Source organism: Pygocentrus nattereri, chromosome 25 (genome assembly GCF_015220715.1).
Source record: "Pygocentrus nattereri isolate fPygNat1 chromosome 25, fPygNat1.pri, whole genome shotgun sequence".
Lineage (NCBI taxonomy): Eukaryota > Metazoa > Chordata > Actinopteri > Characiformes > Serrasalmidae > Pygocentrus > Pygocentrus nattereri.
In genome coordinates this window covers 17,210,660-17,223,287 of record NC_051235.1, presented here as the reverse complement: position 1 = coordinate 17,223,287, position 12,628 = coordinate 17,210,660, and the positions used below count along the sequence as shown (strand labels likewise).

The 12,628-nt window shown below is 39.0% G+C and overlaps 1 protein-coding gene across 4 annotated transcripts in view; it reads left to right on the top strand.

Annotated features, from left to right (window-relative positions):
- Positions 1–12,628, top strand: part of igdcc4 (immunoglobulin superfamily, DCC subclass, member 4) — a 113,872-nt gene that overhangs the window by 88,491 nt on the left and 12,753 nt on the right. For all 4 annotated transcript variants that reach the window (XM_037534573.1, XM_017706212.2, XM_037534574.1 and 1 more), the window contains 9 exons: positions 948–1,112; positions 3,364–3,579; positions 3,692–3,793; positions 4,679–4,862; positions 5,763–5,890; positions 6,385–6,555; positions 7,217–7,351; positions 9,672–9,774; positions 11,048–11,267. In XM_037534573.1, coding sequence (XP_037390470.1) covers positions 948–1,112; positions 3,364–3,579; positions 3,692–3,793; positions 4,679–4,862; positions 5,763–5,890; positions 6,385–6,555; positions 7,217–7,351; positions 9,672–9,774; positions 11,048–11,267 — 1,424 coding nt within the window. The remainder of the gene's footprint in view (positions 1–947; positions 1,113–3,363; positions 3,580–3,691; positions 3,794–4,678; positions 4,863–5,762; positions 5,891–6,384; positions 6,556–7,216; positions 7,352–9,671; positions 9,775–11,047; positions 11,268–12,628) is intronic.

Genomic DNA, 12,628 nt, shown 5'->3' with positions numbered 1-12,628 from the left:
AGCCTAAAAATTACATAATAAAAAATTAAATGTGTTGGACATTCATTCAAATATATGTAATATATTAGTTCCTTTTGACGATTCAAAATTCCATATTCTGCAGCATTTGTCCGTAATATACTAAGTTTAGGAATTTCTTAGTTAATTGATTATTCAAAATTAATTTATATATATATATATATATATATATATATATATATATATATATATATATATATATATATATATATATATTTATACAAAATTTAGTTGTTGGTTTCCATAGTTGACTTGAAGGATTGGGATCAGGGAAAACAATCTTTCTTCAATGGAAAAAAATGGGGACAATCTGTTTATGGTATGGTGCATGTAAGATTTTGTATAGGATTAGGTTAATGGGACTATAGTGGTACTGGTTGTTCTATTCAGTTTTCAAAACCCAATGAGGTATATAGTAATAATGTTATTATGCAGTGTTTTTAAAAGAAGTGAAACAAAGATACATTGTCCAACACTGGGATTGAGAACCACTGAGCTTTATGTGGTGCAGGCAGTGGACAAGGGTGTTTGCATGAATGGCAGTCATATTGGGCTTTAGTGAACATTAATAAGTGCTTATGCTTTTGATTGTCTATTTGGATCAATAGAACATGTGGTTCTGCTCACATGTGTCTCACCAAGCAGCAGGGAGACAGACAGATGCTGGGGTGTGCTTCATGCCATGGCTGGTTGCTTGTTCCTCTATTAGAGCTCCTGCATGCCTTGACGAACAGGAATGAACCCCAAACAAAAGACAGACTGAGTTTGGCAGGCTTTGGCACAGAAAGAGCCACATTGCTGATAAGACTAAGCACTTTGGGGAAGTGAAGTACTCTGTGTCATTGTTCATTTGGCTGTATCAGTAAGCTGCACATTGAAATAATTAGCATTTGCATGTGCCGGTGTATTCTGTGTGGTGTGTGCTGCAGCAGACGACGTGTATTCGGTGGAGGTAGGAGGGAATGAGACACAAGCGACCCTGAGAGATATGAAGCCCAACCACACTTACCAGCTACGCATGGCCGCAGGAACACGAGCGGGATTCGGACAACCGTCAGAGTGGGCCATTCACCATACACCCAACCTTACTCAGGGTGAGGATATATCCACATACATACACACACTAAAATTTAGAAAAACTTTCAGTTTTTTATTATTTAGAGATTTAATGGAAACCTCTAGCATTTAAATAGGTGAAATACAGCTACATTGGGCAAAGTTCATTTAGAATTGCTGGCATTACATACAGTTGTCATGATTCTTTATCAATAAGCCGTTCAGCTGTTGTGGCTTCTTTTTTCAAATATATATATATCTGTCTATATATAAAAATATAGACAGAGAATACAAAGCAAGGTCCATAAAGACATGGATGAGTGAGTTTGGTGTAAGCTTGACTGGCCTACACAGAGTCCTGACCTCAACCCAACAGAACACCTCGTCCAGTATGTGTCTGACCTCAAAAATGCACCTCTGGAAGAATGGTCAAAAATTCCCATAAACACTTTCATAAAACTTGTGGAAAGCCATTCCAGAAAAGTTAAAGCTGTTATAGCTGCAAAGGGTGGGATGACATCATATTAAACCCTATGGATTAAGAATGGGAGACACATTCTTCAGATGCATGTGAAGCCAGACGAGCAAATACTGGAAATTGTGTGTGTGTGCAATAATTTTCAAGTTTCTTCTGTTTTTGCATATTTGCCACACTTTAATGTTTCAGATAATCAGACTACACTGCACTTTTTAAATGATGATTTCATTTGTTGAAGGAAAAATGCTGTTCAGTCTTACCTGGCCCTATGTGAAAATGTAATTGCCCCTTTAGCTACTAAATCAACCAGTTAACCAAATTCACTTGACATTTGGGTTTGGTTTCACTATCCATGAGGCATGACCCAGGCATGATTACTGCCAGACCTGTTGAATTTAAACATCACTTAAATAGAACCTGTCTGGCAATGTGAAGCAGCTAGACGGTTTCAAAAAGCAGCACATGATGGCACTTTCTGAAGAAATTCAAATACAGATGCGAAACAAAGTCATTGAAATCTGTCAGTCTGGAAAGGGTTATAAAACCATTGCTAAAGCTCTGGAACTCCAGCAAACCATGGTGAGAGCCATTATCCACCAATGGAGAAAACTTAGAATAGTAGTGAACCCTCCCAGGAGTGGCCAGTCTACCAAATTTTCACCAAGAGTGTATGAAAGACTCATACAGGAGGTCACAAAAGGACCCACATGAACATCTAAAGAACTGAAGGCCTCATTTGTTTCAGTTATGGTCAGTGTAGACGGTACCACGATAAGAAAGACACTGGACAAAAATGGCATCCATGCGAGTGTTGCAAGAAGCAAACCACTGTTGACCAAAAAGAACACAGGGCTTGTCTTGCATTTGCATAAAAAAACATCTAGATGACCATCAAGACTTCTGGGATAATATTATGTGGACTGATGGTGTCAAAGGTGGAAATCTTTGGATGTCCCGTTACATCTGGCCTACAGCTAACACTGCATTCCATCATAAGTACATCATATCAGTAGTCAAACATGGTGATGGTAGTGTGATGGTCTGGGGCTGCTTTGCTTCTGCAGGACTTTAGAATTTATGGAACCGAGACATCTGTTCTTAATTAGAAAATCCTAAAGGATAGTGTCCGTCCATCTGTTTTTGACCAAAAGCTCAATTGCAAGACCTTAAATGTTCGTGTTCAAAAGTTCATGCTCATTTCTTATAAAGGTTTGAATATTTAAGGTAATATTCAAGTATTTGAAAATGAAAAAATGAAACAGTTGCAGGCCTAATAGAATAGGATAGAATAGTCAGAAACTCTTCCCACCTAGCTGAAGGACCTTTCGCTGACCGTTCATTATTTTGCATTGTCCTCTTGCTGCTAGTTACCATTGAAACAAGCAATGCTGATTATGGTTGTCTGAAGGGCTGCATATTATGGGTCAAATTCCACATTGTAATTATATTGCTACATGTTGCGATTATAATTTCCAGTATATTAAAAACACATTACTGAAGAGACACGGTTAAAGATTAGCCTACATCATCTTTAACCAAAATAATCTAATAAATTAATCCAGACACCCCCATTAACTCATGTTGCAAGGTGCAGTTCTGACAGAAGATTACATTTTCAGCTGAGAGAAGATTAATACTTTTATTTACTACATTGAAAAGCTCCGTCCTATTTAGCCTATTTTTATTTAGCACAAGGAAATGAAACTACAGTCCATGTTGGGTTTATATTCAGCATGGACCAATATAAAACATATTCTGAATATCCTGTTTGAATTCTTTTTGTATGTGCTCTCTCTGCCTGTGTCTTGTAGTGCTCTTTGCTCCCACCGAACTCAAAGTGCGAGCAAAGATGCATTCCCTTCATGTCACATGGCAGCCGCCACCCAATCACACGCAGATCACCAGCTACAAACTGGCCTATAAGGAGGTGGATGGAGAGGAGCCGACCAATGAGGAGAGTCCTGTGGATGATGCTCATCAAATCAGACTCCGAAAACGAGTGAGACATTATGAAATCACAGGCCTTGGTGAGAAACTTTAGCCCTCAGCACATTATAGCATTTGACAAAGGTTTGCCTTTGTAGTACTAAGTGTATATGTGTGGTTTCATCGGGCTGTGTGTTTGTGTGTGCGTTTCAGCTCCAGATCGACTGTATGAAGTGAAGGTCTGGGCATGTAATAAACAGACGGAAGGCTATCCCGCTGTATGGAAGGGTCGGACAGAGAAATTCACTGATCGAGGTTTGTAGATGTGAATTGTTGAGTGAAAAGAATGATGCGTTATTCAGTACTATGAATAATAATTATGCAATACTACTGTGGAACCAATAATGAACACACTAAGTGACTATGTAATTACACCTATACACTCACTTTGCACTTTATTAGACACAATATGCTAATACTGGGTAGGGCATCTGTTTGCTCTCAGAAAAGCCTCAATCATTTTTGGCATAGATTCCACAAATTTTTGAAAATTTAGTTCCTGCAAACTGAAAACAGGTCCTGCAGATTTTGAGTTGCACATTCGTGCTGTGAAAATCCCACTCTTGCACATCACAAAAGTGCTCCATTGGATTCAGATCCAGTTTTTCAGTACTTTTTACACTCCAGTAATTACTTAAGACACCTAGGTAGATGAATAGAGTAAATTAAATAATGATTCAATTAAATGTTTAGACAATTTCAACTTGTGAGCTGTTGAATGTTTTGTGTGTGGAACACAGGAATTAATTTATTGGATGGTCACTTACTATGTAATTTATACCCATGTGAATCGGTCATAAACACTGAGGAACATCATGGGGGTAAAATTACATCACCCTGCTTCCCTGCTTGAAGCTAATCCCATCTGATCAATACTTGAGTTTGTATGTTTGACTCTTTTTCTTTTTTTTTTTTTTTTGGCGTGTGTCAGTGATCATTGTGAAAAAAAGTCACAGAACATTCTTTGTGTATTCATTTTTGATTTAACGAGGGTCAGGTCAGGCTATTGGTCAAGGTCAGGTTCAGAGGTAGTGTTATGTTTTGGTGCAGGATTAAAACTATATGTTTACTGCAAGATTGTTTACAAAAAATATGTTTATTTTTTTGTTATCAAAATACAAATATGTATGTTTGTTGCAGTGCGACCACCAGGCTACCTCCCCCCGCTGCCCCCCAGCAACGTGAAAGCTCGGGCCAACAGCTCAACCTCCATCTGGCTGCACTGGGAAAAACCACCATTCAGTAATGTACGCATCATCACCTACACCATCCGCTGCAGCCCTGCTGGCACACGCAATGCCTCCCTCGTCTCTTACTACACCAGGTGAGAGGTGAAACACTTGCATGCTCTTATATTACTATCTTCATGGAGTTTTTCACTGACAAATTATGTAATAATGTAGCTAAAAATTGCTATGACTTAACCTTACTCTCAGTACAAAAGGGCAGCAAACTGTATTCAAAAAATGAAAAAAAAATTTAATTTCCCAATGTAAACTCTGTGTAAACTTCAATGTAAAACTTTGAATCTTTAGATTTTACAACTTTATTGCTGCACTGATAAGTTTACACTGGAATTATAATTACTGTTTATTATGCTGATACATTATCCAGAAATATATCAATTACAAAGTTTCTTGTAATAATTAATTCTTGCTTTTCATTCTTATTAATTTTCATTTTCATTATCACTGCTGCTGTACTGAATCAGTGCCTCTACTATATCACCCCTACACACGTAACTTTATACATCACTTTATACATTACCAGTATTAAGCTGTACACTTTCTACCTCGTACTCATGCTGCTGTGTTTCATGTTGCTGTTATTTGCACCTTACTATTTATTGTTTATTGTTACTTTTGGGAGTTAACTGGGACTTTGAGTACACTCTTTCGTTCCAACTCATGTACCACATGTGATGTGAATGACAATAAAGCCTTATCTTATCTCTTATCTTATTTTATTGTTCTTTTGGACACAGAGAGGTACATAGAATTTACATATTTTTAAATATTTTTTCTCTGAGTCTAATGAAATATTCTGAATATATTTAAATGTTTGACAAATAAGGAGAAAATTCTAATTTATTTCTGATCACATTTGAGAGCCCTAGTGAGAACACATAGAACTAACTAATGTGAACATGCTAATCCACAAACTCATCTCTGTTGTCTAGTGCGTAGGTATATTTAATCAAAGTTACACGTCTTTGATTTTGCAGCACTTCTCAGGAGATCCTGTTGGGGGCACTAAAGCCCTTCACCCGCTATGAACTAGCTGTGCAGTCCAATGGCATCAACATAGGCGGCCCCTTCAGTGGCACAGTGGAAGAGTCTACACTAGCGGACCGTGAGTACTCACCCCACGCAAAGACCTTTCAGATCTCAGTGGAACAGTCTTTGCTTTCTGATAAGTCAGTGGTTCTGACTTAAATTGGTCTTTTACAGTGACATTACAGTGTTTTTACAGAGAGATTACCTTTTTTACATAATGTCAAATTTTAGAATGCATGTATTTTGTTTTAGGAGGTGTGCATGTGTGTAAATGAGTTTCTGTTGTTTACATTTGAGAGTGTGTCAGGTTAGCAGTAAGGGGATTAGTGGAAAGGGTCGTGGGGAGATAATTGATTTTAATTAAAAGTCCAGATGGATCTGGCCCTCTCATTGGCCAAGAGACTTTCAGCCTGTCAGTCAGAAGCCAAGTGGAGGGGGGCTGTCATCGCTACCAATTATCGTCAAGGCAACAGAGAAGGCTGACAAAAGGGAGGTGGGATGGGGGTTTCCAAAGGGTAACTCGTGTTCTTATTGTTGCTAATATCAAAAATGTGTGTTTGTGTTTTGGAGGACCCTCATCTCCCCCCACAGACCTGCAGCTGAGCGCTATAAATTCATTCTCAGTGTTGGTGAGTTGGCGCCCTCCCTTGGAGCCCAATGGAATCATTGTGAGCTACAGAATGCTCTACAGTGGCAACCTCAGCCAGCCAGATCACCTGTGGACCAACCTTAGCCATGATGGTGAATACCATGCATACATCTTTTGAGCCTTTGATTTCACTGGCCTAGTATTTTTGGACAGCATTGCTTTTGCTCTGAAGCTACTTGTCATAAGTAAGATATATCTCAAGAACGATTCTCTCATTATGAGATATTAAGTCATAATTGAAAAGCTTGATTATATTGATTATTGACAATAAAAATAACGAAAAAAACTAATTTGATTTGGTAAGGGAAAAATTCAATTAGCTTAATATTTACTTTGTCAAGGGGCTTCCATACTGTTTTTGCTATCGCCACAGAAATATTCAGATAAATATTAGTTACTATTAGTTAATTAGTTCATTATAATTAGAGAAATATTTGTTAATATTATCACAATACCCCTATTTCTCTCACAATATCAAAACTGATAGTTATTGATTGAATCTTTTAAAGTGAGGTGTTTTCAGTGAAACTCTTCACTTAAGATGAACAAAAAAATCTGCCATTTTCAAACTACTAAAACACTCTGCTAGCCCACGGGAGGAAATACACAGCTAATATAACATCACACGGTGTGAGAGTGTGCTATTTCAGACTAGATGCTGAAAATGTCCCAGGAATGATACTCATTGACACGGATATGGCATCTCTAGGTAATATTTTCATTTTCTCCTCTCTTCTCTATCCCACTCTACAGGATCTGTCACCAGCACTGAGGTTTTGGGTTTGATGAGTGGAACACGGTACTATTTTAAGATGGGGGCGTGCACTGAGGTGGGTGTGGGGCCTTTTTCTCCCATAAAGGATGTGCACACACCCCCTAGAAAAAATGGTGAGTGCATGAAATGCTTCAGTGAAGTGTGCTTCTCAAGACAAACTGTAAATCGATCGGTGGATTTGAGCTACTTTGGTTGGCTAGGTCACTCTGAGCACTCCCTTTCTTTTTATTCAAGGCAAAACACACGCATACACATCGACTTTATTCACAGAGGCTCACACATACTGGTCTTTGAGTGGTCATTATGCTGGTTTGTTGGGGCTGCCAGCACTCTTCCTGCGGGGCTAATAAGCAAAGCAGCAAACTCTGTTCGGCTCCAGCAGCTTGGTAAATTGCAGCCTTCTCTACACTGCCTGCTGCTGCGGCAAGCAGCTATTGCACTGCACCAGGCCTGTAACTTTAGAGCAGTGAGGCACAGCTTATGTGCTGACTTAGTTGCAGGTTGCGAGAGATAGAAAATTGAGAGAAAAGTGTATGTGGGTATTTTGGTGAGAGTAGGTAGTATGGCTGTATGGCTATGTTTGAGAATATACTGCTCTTTTCTCGACTGCCACGGAACCGGCCATTACCAATGCTCAACAACTATGATTCACTCTTGCTGTGGAAAGTGGTGCAGTAAGGCACAGTCGCACACATTACGTCCTGTAATCAGACCGACATTTACCTTGACATCGGAGACAGTGTAATTTAGGCAGAAAGTACTGAGTGGGTGGGCGATTATACCATCAGCCCTGTCCTTCACTGAAACTGAAGTCGTGAAATCTACATAAGTATCTTTTTATGCCAGTTATAAACCCATAGTATGTCTTTCTAGAAAGAACATGAAGAAGAACTAACAGTGGAAAAACTGTAAGGGTGAGCATGGCTTAAACAGTTACAAAAAAAGGTACAAGAATGAAAAATTAATTGTAATAATTACAAAAATAAACCTGTAAGCACGGTCCAATTAATGCAAAGATCAAATTAAATTCCACTAAGAAATATATGTGCAAGAAATGAAATAACTATATTTCAAATTATTGAGAGATATTAGTTTATTTATAAAATATATAGTTATTTATCCCATAATAATGACCCCCATTATTTTGTAGGAATTGGTTATGTGTGGTACTATTTATAAGTGGATGTGTGTAACTCTTGTACCATGACAGTGAACACCAGTTAGATGTACAGACTTTATCACTTTGATATAGTGAAGAGCACAGGGAGGAAAGATGTTATTATATGTAATAGTAACAGGGGTCCAAGAACAGGACCTTGAGGGACACCACTATGAAGAAAATATAAATCATCGACAAAAATTCTTTATTGAATAAGTTATTAGAAAATTGCTTGAAAGTAACATCATGAAAATCACAGAATGATTTTATCAAGTACCGTACTGTGACTAGCAGTATCAAACTGTGACAAATTCTAGTCAAGAAGGGCACAGGAAGAACCAGGGATGAGGGAAGACTTACTTTTACCAAAAATTTACAAGCATAGAAACATGTCCAAAACTCAATAATATATTCCAGTGCTGAAAAATAGGCTTCCCTGTTGACCACCAGCAACTTTCTGTGTACAGGGAGGGTGATAACAGATGATGAGGGAACAAGAAACAGTTGTGCCAAATCAGCCAATCACTTGGCCACACTTTCTGAATGCCCCTGCTGGATCTGTTCCTAACTAGAACACACTGCCAAGCATGTGGTGGTATTTGAATTTTATATAGCTACAATTTTATCTCAGGCAACCAAATATACTGTACTTCTTACAAAATCCAAATAATGATTGCCATACATTTCATTATCATTGAATAATCAGTGTTTCATTAATCAAAAAAACACAGACAATTGATATGAGTACAATATGCATTACAGGACAGAAAAAAAGCTAAAATATGGTGCTGCTGGGTGGGTGCCCTTACTGAAAAGTCACCTTGTAAAGCCAGAAATAATAAATAATTCAAAAATAATCATTCAAAAATCAGAGAGTTTTTCAAACTATGTCATACATCTTTGTGTCAATGTCACAGGCTCAAAAAGGTTGACAGATTTAGGTCTCAAATGCAAAACCAACTGATGAAGACACAATGACAATTGTAGGTATTTCACTCTGGAAGAAACGTCCTTCACCGAGTTTTGACTGAGTTTTCTTTTAATACACTCTCAACCCACTAGCAAACATTAGATTCATCCCCTTGGAGAAGGGGTCCAAAATACAACAACCATTACCAAATGTTTTAATACATTTCCACCAGAGAGGTTTCCAAATACCAAACACATTGTGCATCTTCAAATTTGTTTCCTGCAGAGGTTGTGTTAATTTATTCCCTGATCAGAGATATTGAAACTTTTGCTTTCTCATTTCTCACTCTCTCTCTCGTCTGCAGAGCTGGACATTCACGCAGTCATTGGAATCATCGTTGGTGTGTGTCTTGGGCTTCTCTGCATCCTACTCTGCATGTGTGTTAGTTTCCGCAACGGAAAAAGCCGGTACGTGCCAGCACACTTCTACTTTCTTACCCTCTCCCTCTTTTTCTGTCTTTGTACCTTCCTCTCTGTCTGTATGTGTCATTTTCTTCATTTTTATTCTTGAGCCGTTTGCCCAGCTGAAAGGGTTCTTTAACTAATCTTTAAGGGTGCAGCCTGAATGAATTCTTAATGACATTGTTGCCTCAGTTCCACTGGATACTGGAGAACTCAGCGATTCAGCAGTGATGATTTTTTTCTTTTCTTTTTTTCTTTTACTGTGGATCTGACAACGCTGCATCCGTATTGAAATACATTTTCTAGATTATCTCGTGTATCAGTAAGACACAATAATTCTTAGAAAGAAGCAGGACATTATATGAATAAGATGAGAAGGATTTTGGCAGGAGTCCTGTGTTTACTGATATAATCCCTAATCTACATTAACAGAATTGTAAAGCTACTTTCAACAGCAGATGTCCCAGCATAGTAATCACTACCAGTCAGAGTGTGTGCGTGTGTTTGCCTGTGCTTCATATCACACGTGTGTATGTGTCTCTATCAGTGTGGAGCAGCAGGGAGAAAGGCAGATGTTGGGGTGTGTTTCATGCCACGGCTGGTTGCTTCTGCCTCTATTAGAACTCCTGCATGCCTAGTGAACAGAAATGAAGGCCAAACAAAAGACAGACTCACTCTGCTGAGCTTTGGCACAGAAATCCCAACAAACGCAAATCACAGCCTTACGGGAATTTCCAGTTATTGTGCCAAACCACAGGCTTGTATTTTGATTTAAATATGAAAGGAACGGTACATTTGCATATACATAAATCTGACCTTTTTAAATAATTTTGCATAACTTTGCATAGGTGCCAGTAAGAATGACTTTGACAGCTAGGCCTGTTATTTGAACACGTTTGATGTAGTCTTGTTAACTTTTTGGTTGGTGGTTGATAACGACCTGTCCAGTTGTCTAAAGGAAAGGAACGTTGTTAAATGTGATTACATCAGATGATATTTCACCTAAAAATGAAAAAAATTGAATGGCCAGTACAGAATGTGAAGGCAGGAACAGTGGGTGCAGTCCCGGAAATGTACGAATCAAATTTACACAGCCCTTACTGAAAATGTAGTTGATCCAGTAATGTATTTGAGTGAAGTATTTGAGTTTGTGTAAGTAAGATTTTGCTCAGCTGTCTCTAAAATATACTCACTCTTTTATGAATTATTTGTATTCACTTTCTTTCTCTGTTTCTGGATATTTGTGTCTCACTTTGTCCATTTTCTTTTTCTCTCTCAGGGAGGCATCTGGAGGTTTGGAGCCCAGTGTGTTAAGCTCCCAGTACCGCAGGGGTGGCCACGCTGTGTCCACTGCCGTGTCTGACTGCACTGACTGCCACGAACTGGAGACCCTGATGCCTCCCTCAGCCCACGATCCTGCTCTGCCCCTCACTGAACCCAATGAACAGCAAAGTCTCATGGGTAGTGTAGGAACTGGTGATGACACAGCAGAGCCAAAGGTGAGTCAACTATGTTAACTCTTAATGGAGTTCAAAGGTTTGTGAATGTCTATCCCTGTTCAAGATACATCATACAGCATGTATCCAGGGCCTGATTAAGCCATTTTGTGGCTCTAGGCTATGAATAGTTTGAGCTATCCTCCTTAGATGGCATGAAAAGGCTGTCAGTTTTTCTGAGCTGACTGAAGTGTTTTTGCATGCCTATGTATGTATCATTTGTTACTCTGATAAAGCACTAACCATGATCAAAGTATTTAGCATGTAGACCATCCATCCATCCATTTTCTAAGCCGCTTCTCCGTAAGGGTCGCGGGGGGATGCTGGAGCCTATCCCAGCAGCCATCGGGCGGAAGGCAGGATACACCCTGGACAGGTCGCCAGTCCATCGCAGGGCGCATGTAGACTAGTGCTTCTTAAACCAGCTTCTCACAGCTCACACATGAGAGAAACACATGATATGTCTGCTTTATATTCTTCGTTCTTACAAGCGGTGTTTCTGCTGGAACCTTCTCCTCTCACAACATTTACGAAGCTAGTTTTAGCGACATGTCATGAGTGCTAAGCCTGAACCAATCTTGTAGTGAGACTGCTACTCACTCTGGGCTAAATCGCACCACTCCACTTCCACTCCATACCACTCACATACTCTAGACACACATGTAATTTTAAAAAGACAGAGCTGCAGGAGCTGGAGCCACAATATGAACCGATTAAATGTCATCATTCAAAAAGAATAAAAATAGTTGCGAGGCGAACTTTGTTCTGTGCTTGTTAGTTGGATGGCCATTCACTGGCATAGATTTTCCACAGACAACACTGAAACATCAGGACCTGGACAAACTTGTCAGTATTACTTAATGGGTGCCACCCTTAATAACATTAACAGCACTGTGTCATGTCTATAAGCATTTTGCTATTTCACCATGATGAATTGCAGAAGGGTATTCACTCCACAGTTATAACTTGCACACACATGCACGCATATATAAACATCTACACACACACACACACACACACACACACACACACACACACACACTAACACCAGGCCATGTAGGAGGAGAACATGAAGGTACACAGTACTTTCACACTTCTATTCCCTGCAGGTTCACCCCAACACCACATGTGTAATATAAATGTGTGGTGGGTGAACAGTGTGAAGGCACTGAAAATGTCTTATTTTACATGTTCTTCACAAAAAACGTGCAATGGCCAAGGAATCACATCATTATTCCTTTTAGTAAACATTCAAAATGTGTCCCACAGACCCGAACACCACACAAGGGTCAAACTAATCCAGCTTCAATAATACTTTATCCGATTTTATTAAGTCATAGCACTCATATTTTCTATAATGTGTA